At 30.9% G+C, this 18,293-nt stretch overlaps 1 protein-coding gene across 1 annotated transcript; it reads right to left on the bottom strand.

Annotated features, from left to right (window-relative positions):
• Positions 1 to 5,727: 5,727 nt before the first annotated feature.
• On the bottom strand, positions 5,728 to 7,563 carry LOC132755131 (uncharacterized). Its single transcript, XM_060745932.1, has 2 exons — positions 7,268 to 7,563; positions 5,728 to 6,806 (listed from the first exon to the last, which is right to left on the bottom strand). The coding sequence occupies exons 1-2, from the start codon at positions 7,561 to 7,563 to the stop codon at positions 5,765 to 5,767; spliced, it is 1,338 nt and encodes a 445-aa protein (XP_060601915.1). The 3' UTR covers positions 5,728 to 5,764.
• Positions 7,564 to 18,293: the final 10,730 nt, after the last annotated feature.

Raw genomic sequence — 18,293 nt, 5'->3', positions numbered from 1 at the left:
AGCATTTTGACAGAATTGTGTCCCTTTTTCAACTTAGAATTTACGTTAAAGTTTTTGTAATAGTTCAAATATTTTCAAAGTCCATTGATATGTGGCTTTGAAACTTTGCACACTTGTTCACCATCATGACCCCAACCTGTAGACAGGAGGAGGTAACTCTATCAAGCATTTTGACAGAATTCTGCCCCTTTTTCGACTTAGAATTTACGTTAAAGTTTTTGTAATAGTTCAAATATTTTCAAAGTCCATTGACATATGGCTTTGAAACTTTGCACTCTTGTTCACCATCATGACCCCAACCTGTAAACAGGAGGAGGTAACTGTTTCAAGTATTTTTTTTTACTATCAAGCACTAAGAATAGTCGAGCGTTGCTGTCCTACCGACAGCTCTTGTTTATATAGATATTATTTCAGGTATCGAAAACATTTTGGATGTTGTTGTTTCAAGATTGATTATTCTATCACAAAACTGTATGCTTTGTTATTAGAAGATAATAATATTATATTTTTGTTATTTTGATTATCTGGTGTTCTGTGATTTATTGCTTACAGCTTTTCTTTAAAATAACAAGGTAAAGGATTACTATAATAATCTCAAATATGTATGATAAGCCATTTAGGCTATAACACTTTATAATTATGCAGCAGTCATTTGACTGTGTATCATATTTTTTCCAACAAATGTATCATTTTTTTTTATGGCAATTATTTTCTATTGTACATTTATTTTAAAGTACATTTTTGTATTCCATGTATTTCTTATATGCTATTTCTTTGATTATATTTAAACAGCGCATTTTTGTCTGTTCCAAAATTTTATCAAGAATGTTTAATTTTTCTTTGTTATGTTTAAAGTAAAGATTATATGTTTTATGCTAATTAATAAATGATGATATATTACTGCTAAATGTTTTATTATTATTTTACTCTATGTACCTTATTCCTATTTATAATACTTTCTGTTAAGATAATTGGAAGGGATTCATACACGATTGAGGCCTCTGTTGTCGAGTGGTTAACATGGCTGTCTTCAAAACACTTGCCCATCACCACTGTGGGTTCGAATCCAGTCAAGAAATTTTAACTCTTTCATGTGAGGAAGCTATCCAATTAGCTTACAGAAGGTGGTTGTCCTCCACATGTGCCTGAAATATTGCCAAGAGAGGCACTTGTGGTGGAAAGTCTCCATATAAAGGTCATTACAGAGTCTAAGCGACTTAAACCCCTACCAAAACATGTGAATGAAAACTTGCTTCAATTTGCATTGTGATTTGTATTTCTTTCCCTTTTGGATTTAAGTTGCAAGTTACACCAATATGATGATAATTCTTAAGAAATTTCTTAGGCAGTTCTTATATGTCTGTTTCTAATGTGTTTAATGAAACCATATAAACCGGATATTGAAATGTGGCATTATGAGTGGTTTTCATTTTGTTACTTACAATATAAGTAGTGATGTTCCGATTGTCGCAAGTCGCCAATAATCAGTTACTGTTATGTAAAACGACAATAATCGATTCACAAAAAAAATTTCCGCGATCGCCGTCGAAAATGTTTAAAGTATTAATGGGAATTAATTCTGACAGTAATTTTCTTTTAGGAACACCTCGCCGATCGCAAAAACAATTTGGAGTTGAACAGGATCAATAAGTGATGTAAACAATAGTAATATAATGTGATGTGAATGGTATTATTTGACATCCATTGAAAAATCAAATCTATTTCGTAAAATTATGACTCTATATAAGGTTAAAACTGTGTTGAAAAGTGCTAAATGAAGTTCATGTTACTAAATATAATCAAGTTTCTTGGTAAGAAATGTTACCTCCCTATTTCTTTTTAACGCGACTTTATTCGAAAGTTATCGATTATGTCCCATCCGACAAAACCAATGATCGATTGGGACAAATTTCATCCGATTTCCATCACTAAATATAAGCGAAGAATAAACTGTAACTCCCTATGAATATTTATTTAAATTTTAATAGGGGTTACCTCCCTTAGACAAATTTTAAACTATCACTACATCAAATTAATAATGTTTTCAAAATAAGGTAACAATTGCAACATGTTAAGCACCATATTGCAACATTTTTTAGTACTTTATATTCAGTGTTTAGTTATTATTTGTATTTTATATAATTCTTTTAACAACAGAAGAGCTCAATTTGCTTGTAAATGAAACAAAACAAAAAATTACAAGCAAACTCCTCCGTAAATATCATGTATATGTAAAAAAAAAACCCAAAACTTAAGAAATGTCATTAATGATAAAAGAAAGAAAAGTATGAATCTTTAAATTATTATATTTTATCATGATACCATTTTACTGTTTTTTTATTTCATTTTTCCCTTAATGGACTGAATTTCTTAAATGGACTTGCCAAACTTTCATTATTGGAACTGTCTATTATTATTGTTGTCAAATTGTGGGTATCAAGATGAAATTTTAAATTTGACCAGCCAACAGTATAGAACCTGGTCAGACTGTCGTCTGCAAAATGTTATAGTCAGTGCAAAATACCTTATCAATAACATTATAATCCATCTAATTTAAAACATTATAATAATGAGTCTGAAGTGAATAGCTTTGATCGTTTCTGAGCAATGGACCTTAGCTAAAAGGTTAACAACTACTGAAGCCAACAATACAGTAGGATCAAAACAATAGGTTTGTTTCTCATAGAAAAATTGAGCTAAAAATGATAATCTGAGTAGTGATTGTGGTAGTGATTGTGGCTGAGGAAAAAATGTCCTCAGAAAATTGTATAAATAAGTGAATACTGACATAAGAATTTAACAGCCTCTTTTATATCTCAATTGTCTAAAAATGGAATATAAAATTTTTCAAATGTTATTACAGTCATGTAAATCTAAAGACTGCATTGATATACATGTATGATTAAAACAATATGTTTATCGATGGAGCGACTGGAAGTTGGACTCCAATACAAGACCCCTTATCTTGTTGGTAGCTGCTTGCTTGTCTTGAAATATTTATTTACAAGCTAAAATGAATTTTGTTTTGTATAATGATCAGAGGCAAAATTGCAAAATGTCATCAGGATCTGTCATGAGATGTCATTGACTTTTAAACAAAGAGTCAATAGAAAAATGTTGCAAAAGAATCTTGTGAGCTTACTAATTATTTATTTCCCATATTTCATCAATAAAAAGTTACTTAAAATTACAACAAATGTCACCTTCTATATATAGATCTAATATGTTAAAGTGAAAAGTAAAATAACAGGTTACGGAGTTATTTGGAATTCCCACATTTTCTTACGGGATATTAATCACACTTTCGCCAACTACTAGTATCAAAAAACTTTTCCTGTTGTTATCTAATAGCACCATTCTTCATCATAATTGTAAATAGTAATAGAAATGTTTCAGGAAGTACCAGTATATACTTCAGCAGCTATTTTGGTAGCAATAATTTATGATAATAATGATAATATTGTTAAAATCAGGCTTGAATGAATATAACAGGAGTGTATTATAATTTATAAAGAACTACATGTAAATAATAGCAATACATTTTAGGGGCGTCAGTGGTCGAGTAGTTAAGGTTGTTGAGTTCAAACCTCTTTCCTCTCACTGCTGTAGGTTTGAACCGCCCTAGCATCTCTGGATTCTTTTATGTGAGAAAGATATCCAACTAGCTTATGGAACATCTGCGACTCTAGTCAAGTGCCTGTTTGTGACTGAAAATGCACATAGGTCTTTCGCCAGCAATAAAACTGGAAAGTCATCATATGACCTTTACTGTGTTGGTGGGACGTAAAACCTATTAAAAAAGTAATACATCGTATTACATATGCAGGGCTTGGTGCAAATGAATGTATGATATAAAGAAGGACTTACAAGCACTATCCACGTTAAGAACTTACAACCACTTCGCACATTAAGGACTTAAAACCATTTTGCACATTAAGGACTTACAACCATTTCGCACATTCATGACTTCCACAACCATTTTGCACATTAAGGACTTACAACCATTTTGCACATTCAAAACTTACAACCATTTTGCACTTGAAGGACTTACAGCCATTTTTGCACATTCAAGACTTACAACCATTTTGCACTTGAAGGACTTACAACCACTTCGCACATTAAGGACTTAAAACCATTTTGCACATTAAGGACTTACAACCATTTCGCACATTCATGACTTCCACAACCATTTTGCACATTAAGGACTTACAACCATTTTGCACATTCAAAACTTACAACCATTTTGCACTTGAAGGACTTACAGCCATTTTGCACATTCAAGACTTACAACCATTTTGCACATTAAGGACTTACAACCATTTCACACACTAAGGACTTACAACCATTTTGCACATTAAAGACTTACAACCATTTCGCACATTCAAGACTTACAACCATTTTGCACATTAAGGACTTGCAACCATTTAGCACACTCAAGACTTACAACCATTTTGCACTTTAAGGACTTACAACCATTTCGCACATTCAAGACTTACAACCATTTTGCACATAAAGTACTTACAACCATTTCGCACATTCAAGACTTACAACTATTTTGCACATTTAGGACTTACAACCATTTTTTACAGGACTTACAATTATTTTGCACATTGAGGATTGAGGACTTACAACAACCATATTGTACAGGACTTACAATCATTTCGCATATTAAGGACTTACAATGGTTTTGACATTAAGGACTTGACACACCAACTTACAACCATTTCGCACATTAAGGACTTTTAATCATCTTGCACATTAAAGACCTACAGTGCAACTGCTTTGACATTAAGGACATAAACATCTTACACATCAAGGACTTTCAACCATTTGCACCAAGCCCTCAATAAATTAAGTTTTTGTTGGGTTTTTTTCTTCAGAAAATTAAAAATTCTGTCAAATACAAAGCTATCTAGAGAGACTTTTTTGGATATCGTGTAAATACCATTTCTTATCAATTACTATTCTATTTAAAGATAGTCAACCAACAGTATAGAGCCTGGTCTGACAGCGAAGATGTGCAGACTGACCTGGCACCTTACTGGTGGTGAAGACTTATCATTTTCTGTTCCCGCAGGTTGCAAGTTATATTTCACATCATCTCAACAAGGACTTTGGATTCTTTCATGTGAGGAAGCTATCCAGCTAGCTTATGGAAAGGGGTGGTTCTACTCTGGTGTCAGTTTGTGCCTGAAATAATGCTCAGAGAGGCATTTGTGGTCTTCCTCTACCAGTAAAGCTGAAAAGTTGCCATATGACCTATACTGTGTTGGTGTGACGTTAAACCAACCAAAAAAAGAAAACAAAACAAAATTCCATCATTTTTGTACAGACTTATATTTTCATAGAAAATATAGCAGGAATCAAGAGGGTGTTATATACAATTTACAATATATGGTAAACCTTTTTACATATTTTCAGTTCAGATAAGATATTGCATAGTTGTGTATTAAATATTCTATTGCTGGTAAATGTTCTCTATTATATGATTTTACAGTCATAACCATGATTTTTTTTATAGGTACTTGTATTTCAAGTCTCAAAATATAGCTCGTAGTTGTCTCCCTTTTTACTCCTATAATGCACTGGAAGAGAGTGTTAAGCAGGTCTTTTTCCTCTACCTGTATATGTTATTGTTATGTTCTTCTTTTCCAATGAAAAAGAGTTTGGACCCCATGTTTTCTACTTTTATATACATGTACACATACTAGTATTTAAGAGTTATCTTTTTATCACTATCAATATGTTGGTAAGCTCTGTAGTTTTAGCTCACAGAATTTGACAGAATATTTTCAACTGGGCTAACACAGTTGATTCTTTGACTTTTAGGCAGGGATAAAGCTCTTTGAAGTTTAATCATCTTGGAGCTTTTACGCCTTTGCAGAACATTTGGCTTCTCGTTTGTTTCTGTTTCTTTATGTTGACCTTCTTCAATTGGTTCCAAAAGTGTCCTAGAATGTCTTGTTGTAAATATTGATTTATCAAAACCGGACGACTTCGGACATGTGGCTATCTGCGAGTCTATAGCGCAGGTAACTTCTTGACTCTCTGTGTATAGAGTATTGAGGAAGTTTGTAAATGGTCCAAAAACCGTTTGTATATACAAGTTCCTATATTTTACATTGAAACAAATATAGTGGGCTACATTTAATATGACTGATATTTTGGCGTTAATCACAAGGTAACGAACATAGATAATGTATTTCCACTGGAACCCAACTATAGACACATGTAACCAGACCGCAGCAAATGGCATCCAACATAGCAGTACAACAATAACTGCGAAAAGTCCTTTCAGAAATACACTTTTCTCTCTTTTAGAGGAAATGCTATTAAATCTTTGAGCATTTTGGTCGTTCGGATGTGATGATGTCAGTTGGAACACGTTTGCTTTCCTGCCTGCACATTGTATCACCTGCGTCTGCTGGCTTCGTTGCAAGGCCATATGATTTAACCAAGAACTTAGACGTGCTTTCCGAATTCTTTGGAATATCTTGATGTAAAAGAATAAAATAGATCCGACTGGTAAAACCACTGTGCCACACATGAAAATAATGCTCATGTGATTATTGCTGTACAAAAAGTTATCTTTAAAGAAGCAGACGTCAAATTGAATTTTATCTGCTGTTGGGTTGTATTCCTCAGACTTGTTACTCGCAAGTGAAGCCTGTTTTGTTGTCAATGTGACCTTCTGCCATATAGGGTAAACTGCAAGAAGTAAACTGGCAAACCAAACAATCAACATTTCAATAATGATCCACAGTTTGTCTGATATTGGTAATGAAAATCCCATCATTTTCTTATATCTGAAAATATAATAAATTATAGCATCAGATTATAATATAAACAGGTATTTTATACAATACTATGCATTTTTATGAAGAATGGATGAAGAGCACTTGCTCCATTTCTTGTGCTTAAAAGTATTTCACAAAATGTTACATTAGAATTAGTTCATTATCAGCAAATAGAAGCATAAAATTATTATAATACATTTCCTTCACTGGTCAGCCTCTAACATTTCAAATATTAAATGGAATATTTAGTTATATGTAATTTCATGCACATACGTTAACCTCAGCATTTCTCTATGTAACTAAAAAAAAAAATTAACTAAGTTACTATTATAAACATACAGTTCAAGTTACTTGGGTTTCTTGAATATTTACAAATAAATTATCCATAATAATTTTGCTTGAATTGCATAAAGAAACATACATGTATTTTGCAGAAATTTAAAACCCAGAAAACAAGAAAATGCACATACCTTCCCAGAGCTATTCCTACAGTGGAGAAAGTACTAGCTGACCCAAACACCATGAATACAATAGAGAACAGTTCGCACGGCCAGGTCCCAGGTAGCACGAGGATCCAGTCTATGATCAGAAAGATGGTGCTACATAGTAAAATGTTCATCTGTTGAAGATTCTCGACTTTGTGAAGCGATTCCTGCTTTACGAACATTGCAGTTGATGATAAAATCAGAGACATTCCAATCAGTTGTACAATGATGGCGAGAACGGCCTCCTCGTGCGCCACAGACTGGATAAACTGCGGCTTCATTTTTTAAACATACACACTACTTTTATCAAACTAATATTGTTCTTTTTTTATAATTTTCGAACGATTTTTGCTGTTATTTTAGAATCTACCATACATAATGTATTTTTAATCATTTTTATTCAAAGGTGAATGTTTCTATGAAATTATGTAGTTTTTTATCTTCTTTAAGTGAAATCAAGTCACTTGTAATAACGTTCACAAAATTTTGAAATTTATGAACTTTTATGTGATAAAAATAAAATCTGTTCAGATTTCCATTGTAATATTATGAGCGTCTATCAAAAAATCCATTTCAACACTTATTTTCTATCTTGTATATAAAAATCCATTTCATCAAAATAATAAAGATTTTTGCTGTTATTACTCTATATGTGGCATGTTCAAAGGACTGCCAGCTTCTACTGAAGGTGCTCATGAAAGGATCACAAGTACCTACGTCAATGGTCAGGTGCTAATAAGAGTCAGGCAATATTTATTGTGACTTGCCATTATAAAAGCAGCTTCCAGCATGCTCAATGCGATGGTCAATCTATACTCCAAGTAAATTATGACAGGATCATGTTGTATCAAAATGTCTATCCTTGATTATGTAAATGTAAATTTCATGTACATAATGTTTAAAGCAGTATGTCTTCAAATCTGTGTTATTTTTATGAAAACTCAAAAGTTTGTTATAATTAGTAAAAATGCTGTCAGTCAGTGATTAAACCTGGCCTGAAACACTTAACTATCTGCATTAATTATTTAAAATTTGCCAGACCTTGCAAAACATTGTCTTATTTCATTAGTAACACTGGTGAATATAATATATTTATTGAATTCTGAAAAAAAAAATCATACTACCTTCAAAGTTTTACCATGGGTTTGTAAATATTTATATTAGTTAAACTGTAAAAAGTTTGATTTTTTGAAGCTGTATTTCTCTCATCTGTGGACAGTTGTTGCTTAAAACAAAAGGCCTTCTTTTTCTTTGCCCTGAGATTTCAGACAATATCCAGGGCTCACTCTGACATTATCAATTTCTCAGATTTTACTTAATATTTGGCTACAGAAATTATGATTTAGATATGTTACAGTAAATGATTTTGTGTCAATGATAAGCTGTTTAGATAAAGTTTTATATGAAATCATACAAATTGGGCTGAAAAGAAATTTTCAGTCAAGTTTAATGTTGCATATCACTACCGGTACACACAATACAACACTTAATAAACTTATTGAGATGTTAAAGTGACTCCACTGAGGTTTAAAAGCCTAAAAACATAACATTTGATTTTCTTACATAAATAAGCTAGGGCACTTTAAACAGAAATATATGCAAAGATAGTAAAGAAATATACTTTGAAATAAATTGAAAATCATATTTGTATGCGTTTCTTAGCCCGATTTGAGTAAAAAGCGTTTAAACGCTTTTCATTTTCTGTCATTATTTTACAATTTGAATAATTATTCTGGAAAAACGAAGTGCGTGAATAATTTGAAATTTGCACAAAGATAAGTTGTCTAAACCTACATCAAATGGTACATTTATCTGGAAAAAAAAAAATCAGTCCAATCGCATGTCAAAAAAAACTCAGTGGAGTCCCTTTAGAGCAGCATGCCTCCAGATTCATGCTAATTTTCGTGAAAATTTGAATATCTTTTTAACAGTACATGTATAATATTGTGAAGTTACCATAAGGATGCAAGTCACACTTTATCATTGGCACTTCTATAAATAACCCGTGTAAATTACCAAATAGATGTCAAAATATGCAAAAATAGCCCTAACTGCATTAGTTACGCAGTAGAAATAAAATTATAAATACTGAAAAATTGGTCACTAATCTCACATAACATGTAAATTATTACTAGAATTGTCAATCTTTTTATTTTTCCTAAAATCTTAGCACTTTTTTCTCAGGTTTGATTTTATTGAAATATTTTTGCTCATCTAGAGGCCTGCTGCTTTAAAATCATGTGTATTTAGGTTGAACCGTTCTGACAGTAAAAAAAAACAACATTCATATAATCAAATATAAAAATTTATACACCAAAGAATAATTTTACAAGTTTTCAAAAAAAAAAGTTTTGAGATTAATAAAAAATCAGACCTATAGATGCTGTACAGAACCTGGTATTTTTTTGCCAACCAATGAAATACTTGTTTTTAATTTTTTTATATCAATGAAATAAAATCGGTATCAATCACACTGTTAGTGATATCGCTTTTTGTTGGCATGCACATTAACTTATATAATTGTGTAAAATATATATAAAACTAAATGGTGCATTCTGTACTTTATGACATATTTTGTTATTCAACTATCATTACTCCGCCCAAAATTGTAAAATGTTATAGCGAAAGATGACTTTAAACTTGAAATATTTTTGTACATAAAGCTGTTAAATATTTTGGCGTCTTCTTAATTTTAATATGTTTCAAGTCACAAAAATACTTTTTAGTAATATAAGGAATAAAATATAAAGACAAGAGCTGTCTGAGGACAGCGACGCTCGACAATTCGAAAAAGTTGTCACAAGAGTGTTTCATTGAGTATAATAAAGCTTACCTATATGAATATACATGTATAAAATTGTCCCAAAAAGGTATAAAGGCTTGTTATTAAGATGTTTTATCGAGTAAATCACTGCTCAAGATTATTATGAATGCATGAAATTGTCCCAAAAAAGGCACATACCCTTCAGTAGTTATAGAGATACCAGCTTACACGCAAAAACTTAACAAAGAATTTCTAAGTTGAAAAAGGGACATAAATATGAAACAAGAGGGCCAAGATGGCCCTAGATCACTCACCTGACCCATCAAACACATCCGAGCAATGTATATATATATTTTTGTGTTAATTTAGACTAAGAGAAAAATAAAATGCTGAAAACCATTTGAAATATATACATATTTCTATGAACAGCTATGAAATAAACAAAAGAATGATTAAGACTCTCGATTTATATTTCGCCATGTTTATTGCTAACGCCTGTGTAATATGTTCTAATGTTAAGTGAAATAAAATTAACGATTAAGAAAATTGATCAGAGATTAAGAATAAAAGATTCATGCCAGACCATTTCTGTTATACTTTCATCACGTCAGTAACGTTGTCATGACGTAATCATAATCTAATTCTCTGACGTAACTTGTCATAGAAACGACGTTCCGCAACATAAGATATCAACACGTAAAGGTATGTAGATGCGTTTTATTATTATTTTTTTTTATAGTGTCTTTATTTAATACGTTTTTTTCGGTTATGTTATGGTCAGTAAAGAGATTTAAAATGATACAAAATAAATTAAGTTTAAAATGTAATATTTATTTAGCTCGTTTGTGATAAAAGCTTAAACACAATAAATTTGATTCACTTTCAATTGCGCTTCCTCACAAATGCTTATGACTTTAGTATCATCTCTTCATAGATTTAGAAAAGACACCGTAACAACTAAGTCTCCTGTTATTCTCAACTTATGAAAATTGATTTCTATGCTCATTTAAACAACACTGGTAATCGAAAATCTTGAATAAATTGTTGCTTTTGTTTTATTGTTTGTTTTGTTTATGTTTTTTTTTGTGAGCACACTAATGTATGAAAAACTTTTTTACAGTGAACTATGAACAGATTAACAAGAAACGACTACAAAGCTCACTCAAGAATGAACAAAGTTTGTTCATTAAAAAGGGCAAAGTCTTTATGTGGCACACAAAGACGGCTAGACTCGCAAAGAAAATCGGCAAATCGCAGAAAAGGTAAGATTTAAAAGAATTCTGATTACTTATTCTATTATATTCTCTTAAGTTTTACTATAATCTCATAACACTTAAAGTGTATTTAAGTCCATTTGAATCATGAATTAATCATGGACAGTAATATCTGTAACTTTGAATACTAGCTAATTTCTAAAAAGGCTCTGACTGTTTTCAGTTGATTTCAATGTAAGTAAACCACTTTGCTGTCATGAAACCGTTTACACGACGATCTTTTATCAATACAGCTTACGGAATATTAGTTGTAACAAAGACATGTTGGCTAAAGTAGTAATCACATCTTTAGTTACTTTCCAATTATAATGTTTTATGGAGAGAACATAGTAAATCGCGACTGTCAAACTTCATTTAGTCACAGAGGTGTTCCATTTGGAAAATTGCACCATCACAAGTTGTTAACGCTCATTTTTCCTTATATTAGCAGTTGAGGATAAAAAGTTAAAGAAGAAAAGACGAAGTAAGAGCGCTTTACCACCACGAAGTCAGAGGAGGTCGCTGCCACAAAAACATGGTCAAGTTGGCCAACCCAAAAGACGCACACACGGTCATAATAGTTCTTGAGATGAAATAAAGAACCAGTCTGTATATGGTAAATTAAGTTGAAACCATTTATCTGATAATTACATTTTTTAGGACTTTACAAAAATGTATAAAACATACACCGACTGCTGTAATGCTTTGGGTAACTAGTATAATTTTAAACTTGAAATGTTTTGCAGAATTTATTTTTTTGATTATCTGTTAAAAGGGGTGAAACACGTATTTAAACATTTTATACAATCATGAGTGAAATAAAATCTAATGTTACATTATACGTTAAAGGGCCTTTAAAAATCTTGTTGTTTTTTCCAGAGTTGAAGATGTATCTTGACGACAATTATGACTGTGAGCAACATGCAAACAGTTCAAGAGAATCTCCCAAAGAACCCGTTTCTAAACGGCAGAATACAAAAGTGCCAGAAAATGTTTCTGTTCTACGGGAACCAAACAGGTATCAAGTTTTTACAAATACATATGTTAGTCTCCTAATATATTTTGTACTATAATTAAATAATTAACATAAATCAATATTGAATGAGTGTAAGTTATGTACTGAATTTATTACACAGTCGGATAAATTATGAGCCTCTTGTTTTTTTTTATCTTGTGTTAAAAACAGAAATATTTCACAAATTAATCATGTAAAAGAAGGAGTGTTTAATATTAAGTATGTCATTATTTACGATGCAAGTTGTACATGCGCTTACATTATATGTTTGTAACCATTGTTTTATTATTTTTTTACGTTAAACAGCGACTATCGACAAGCAGACGACATCCAGTGTCCACCAGCAAAACAGCAGATGCAAGGTAGCCAAATTATGAAATCCATTAAACATGGCAACTTAAACATGAGCATTACAGATATCTACCCAAAGTCACAAGCTACTTGCACTCATCAAATCAGTGAGAAGTTACTCCAAGATGATATAAGAAATGAGCTGGCAGACAAGAAAAAAATAAAGAAAGGATTTTTAACCAGCGCCTATCGCGCTGTTCTCGCTTGTTTTGGTGTTAAAAGAGGCAGAAAATAAATTAATTCATTCGAATATTGTTAAAATTGCGCTCAGTTAATTAATTTTGTGTTCTGATAATATATGATTCACTTTTGTTGAAGTAAACTTTATTTTTTTAACAGTTGCCCAAGTTTTGTTTTCTTGTTTTCTGTGTTTTATGAAAATAAATGTGCATACATAGAGGATATTGAATGAGTTAAAGTTCAATACTAAATTTGTTGAACGAGTTTAATAAAATTATATTATGCGAGCCTCTGGCATAATTATGCAAAAAAGCAATCAGTTTTATGAGACTTATGCCAATCATATTAGATAATCACAGAGAACAAGTGTGTGAAGTTTCAATCTACTCCCTTCGGCAGTTATGGAGATATCAGCTTACACGTAAAAAACTTAACCAAAGGGACACCAACGAAGACCCCGATAAATGAGTGACTGCATTACTTCAAATATTCACCTGTCCTATCCTGCTTGTGACAATTGTTCCACTTTCTCACTTCTCAAGTGTGATAAACTTATTTATCCATTTTATTTCAATCAAAAGAAACAAATATCCTCTATATATTTGAGACGACGGGCATTTTCAATTATATTAACATTGCAATTCTTTCAGAGACAAACCAAGTACATCATATTTCTGGCTCAAGCAGGCACTGTGGTGAAAACATCAATCTTCAGCTAAAATAGTGGGATAAATTTTGACAAGAAACAACAGCTGTTAGTAGGTTAGCATGCTAGACTATTCTCAGTGCTTGATATTAAAACAAGAGCCTGTAAAATGTAGAATTTTCTATGTTCAAAAAGGGCCATAATTCTGTCAAAATCTAAGTTAGAGTTATGGGGTCTTGAACAGTGGCCTCCTGTTAAATTTTCAAATAAGTGTACAAAGTTTCAACCCATACTAACTTGCACACAAAAACTTAACCAAAGTCAGTGATGGTGACACTGCTAAAGGCAGGATTCCACCCTGCTTCCCCCCCCCCCAACTCCAAAGTGGTGAGAGTTTTGAAGTCATCAAAACATCAACCTTAACCATTCCACCATGGTGGACATACGTCAATATATTTAAATATGGACAGTGTGTAATCATAAAAATCTGGTCATCTTAAACAAATTATTTTCCTCAGGGGACTTAAAAATATGAGCACAGAGAAATAGAAGGAAAGAAAATGCTAGTTAATTGCACAAGTATTTAAATAACCTTTTTTCACACGCACACACACACACACGGGCACACACACACACAAATACTTTGGTCTTGTTGACAATGGACATAAAATTAAAATTACAATCATACACAATTCTGAATAACTTAACAAGGAAAGAATAAATAATTAACATAAATACAAAAGTGAATATTTTATTGTATTTGTAAACATGTACATTATACATGTATTATACATGAAGTAAACATTCTAATAGTTTTTACATTAAATATATCTACTTACAGGTGCATGCACATTGAATCATTGATTGCCTGCAAAAATATGACAACAATTTGTATTGTGCCAAAAAATTTCTTGCAATTTCTTTACATCATTATGTATTATATAGAAGAACTTCTTGCAAATACTTGAAAAATCATATAGATGTTAGAACATTTAACTTGCTTGCAATTACTTCAAATCTTAAATGTATAAAGCTATATATTTACAGTGTTGGATGCTTAAGCTTATTGAAACACTCAAATCCGTTCCTGGAACCAACCTGTACTGAGCAATTACTGTACAATTTTTTTACCATTTTTTAATTTTAACAAGTTATTTCATCACATAAATATAGCTTCATACACTTTCTGTTCCATATAAGTCGATGCATTACTTGTCTGTCAATTACTTTACATCATTTTGTATCAGGAAAACATTCTTACAAGTTTAAAATTGACACATGACTGCACACCACTTTCTTGAATAAATTGTACATCATTTTGTACCATACAAACATATGCAAGGACTGCTTGCAAGGACTTTGCATGCATTTTGTATTTGACCGATGCAGCATATGCTAGCATGTACATCTTTTATACATACAAGTACATCAGTAAATATAAATTCTATTATGTCTTTGGGAGAAAAATCATGACTATTTGGATACATGGGACACTAAAAGTAAATGGGTAAATGGTAAAGAATTCAATGCAGTAAATACATCGGAATAAATACAATAAACTGAAATTATCTTAAACAACAAAATATATATCAAAGTAGGATTTATGTTTGAGTATAAAATAAATAGTTTTTCAAATAATATAATAATAGAGTCGTCAAAGTCTTAATAAAAATATAATATGGGACACTTAGTTGAAGCTATTCCAAGAAAAAAAAAAATAGTTTTCAACAATTTTTCAAATGATTTTGTGATTTTCAGGTACTAAAAATTTGGAAAATACCTGAAATACTGAAAAAATTCCAGGTTCAAAGCATAACCTAGCAACATCAATAAGAGCTAAATAAAGTTAAAAATTGACATTTGTAGGCCTTTTTATCAAACCACTTGCAAATTCAAATAATAAATTAAAAATTTTGTTTAGAGGGTATCCTGTCATGCATTTATGAAAGAAGCTACAAGCAGCGTAAGCCCTCCTTTATTGTTGCATTCTAAAATTGAGAGCAGGCAAAGTCACAAATCAGTGATTGAGATAGCATGGTTTAAGACAGCAGTACCCCCTTCAAATGATTTGTCAAAGAAATCATATTTCAGGCTACTGTTTGAAGTCATAATTACAAGAAATATCATTCTAAGCTATTTCTGCTGAGCTATATAAATTTATATACACTTGAATGACATAATGATAGATATATAATCATCAAACATACAAAATGACAGTATTCTTAACTAAAACTATGACACATGTTTTAACGTTATAAACCTTTGACCCTTTTACGTGAGTACGCAAGGTACACTGTATTTAATAAAAGTAGAAAACAGCAAAAACGTATATATATATTAGCAAAAATGTTTTACTTACAAAAATATTCCACAAAAGGGAAAACGTTATCAACAAAGCATCAAATAAAGGGAACTGCATTAAAAACTTACAGTATTGCACCATAAATAGTCAAGGCCCTGTGTTCACAAAGAACAAAAAATCAAGAAAAAGCATCAGTTATCCAAATGTTATTCTTTTCCTATTTGGCATGACTCTTATTTTGTTCTTTTTACTATCCAGCATGATTCTTGTTTGTTAAAAGCAACAATTTATATCAAATCATACAGGAACACTTGGATTTGTTTAACAAGTATTTGAAAAGATAAAAATTTAACTCAAAATTCAAATTCAATTTAAAATAAGTAAAGATGACACAAAGTTCCAAACAGGGCAAGAATGTGATCCATGTCAATATTAAGATCTGTATTAATTAAAATAGAAATAACTTTTCTTCAAAACCTATCTTGATGTTGGTCTAAAAATTCTTGTCATAATATTAAATACAAAACTTTAATAAAAGAGATGATCAAGAAATGCTAAATTATGATTTTGGATCCCATCTTTCAAACCTGATAGTTAAATTAGAAATTTGGATCCTATCTTAATCCTTAATATGCTAAATTATGATTTTGGATCCTTATGATCTTTCAAACCTGATAGTTAAATTATGAATTTGGATCATATCCTAATCCTAATAATGCCAAATTATGAATTTGGATCCTATCTTAAACCTAATTGATTAATTATGAATTTGGATCCTATCTTAATCCTTATTATGCTGAATTATGAATTTGGATCCTATCTTAATCCTTATTATGTTGAATTATGAATTTGGATCCTATCTTAATCCTAATTCTTGATCCTTTATGAACACAAGTGCTGGATCACAACCTTATGTTCACATTACCAACAAATAAGTTCTATAACTATATACTATATAAATCTACTGATATAAAATAATTATGTCATATAATGATGTCCTATGATAATAATAATTATGTCATATAATCATAATAATAATGATGTCCTATTATAATAATAATAATGTCATGCTAATCTATAAAACATTTCACCATATCCTGTCAAATTTGTGCTGGGATATAATATAGAGGGACCAGCAACTGGAGATTACTACTGAAAACAAAATATGTACAATAAGTCAAATAGAAACTGATAATTTGTTACACATGAAAATGTTATTACAGGTCACAATATAACAACTGAAAATAACCAACATAAGACCTTTAAACAAATAACAAATAGAAATAATTGTTTTGATTTGCATGATGACCCATAAGCAGGGCTCGAGATTATAAAACTTTAGTTTTGTCTGAAATCTCAGGATTTTCATTGGTCGGTGTACATTCTGTGACAGTTCCTGACCAATCAAATTACTTGAAATCTGAGTGTGTGCTTGAAGAATTTCTTTATAACATTCAAATCAAAATCTATCGTTTTTTTAAGAATAATCATAACAGATGCTTGACCCTTCATATGCTGGATTTGTGTACCTGACTTGCCCTGCTTTGGATCTGGAAGAGTCTATTTGTATTCAATGATTTTTTTTCTAAATTGAGCTGCCAACATTATAGAGCCCGGTCAGACTGCTTGGAAATGCAGCAGCTGATCTGGTTCTATACTGGTCTAGCAAAAGTTAGTCACAGGTAAAATGTCAACATATGAAAATAACTATTTGTTTCCACAGAAAATTGGAGAAATAATTAAACTACTATCTCAGATAAAATGTATCAATTCCATCAAAATGTGGTCAACATATCCAAACAACAAATAAAAGCAATAATTCAAGAGCATTTTTAACAGTTTAATGTTGAAAAATTATTCTGTTAAACTAATTTCTTAATAAACCAATTAAAAATGTATCAATTTCATCAAAATGTGGTCAACAAATCCTAACCATGAATAACAGCAAAATTTCTACAGCATTTTCAACATTTATATAATATACTGAAAAATTTCATAAATATGAAAAAAAATCTCCATGTAAATTGAGTATTTAAAAACAAAGAAAAACAAATATCGCATCGCAAAATAAAAACAAACAGAGAAATAATTAAAAGCAGAACATAACAAAAATTTAAATTCTAAAAAAAAGCATAGCAATATTTCAGGATATTTTGTTTTAGTTTTCATGTTTTGTCATTTTATTATATGAAGCTAAACACTAACAATTAGCACTAAGGATGCATGAGAGGGACAAAAATATACATGATAAATGGCAAAAAACAGGGTCAATAAGTCACTTTGATAACTTGTACACTTCTTTTGAAACAAAAAAAAAAATGTTTAAAAAATTTCATGTTTCAGATGAGGGGAAAAAAGGTGATAGATTATAAAATTCTTTTTTGTATTTTACACCTTCAGATCATTTGAATGTTGGTGAAAATAGGTTGACATAAAAGTAGCAACATTTTCATCTTTAGTAAATATTCTGTTTTATTTTTTCTAACAAGATCAAAAATCG

The sequence above is a fragment of the Ruditapes philippinarum genome, unplaced genomic scaffold (assembly GCF_026571515.1).
Source record: "Ruditapes philippinarum isolate M1 unplaced genomic scaffold, ASM2657151v2 ctg782_1_1_1_1, whole genome shotgun sequence".
NCBI classification, from domain to species: Eukaryota; Metazoa; Mollusca; class Bivalvia; order Venerida; family Veneridae; genus Ruditapes; species Ruditapes philippinarum.
Note: the sequence above shows the minus strand (reverse complement) of the source record. Positions and strands in the feature narration are given on the sequence as shown.

What these genes read in the sequence shown, in the direction of transcription:
- LOC132755131 (XM_060745932.1), bottom strand. Translation starts at nt 7,563, where the DNA reads ATGAAGCCGCAGTTTATCCAGTCTGTGGCGCACGAGGAGGCCGTTCTC. An exon ending in GTAGGAATAGCTCTGGGAAG is followed by an intron (nt 6,807 to 7,267) that starts GTATGTGCATTT and finishes TTATATTTTCAG; the next exon opens with ATATAAGAAAATGATGGGAT.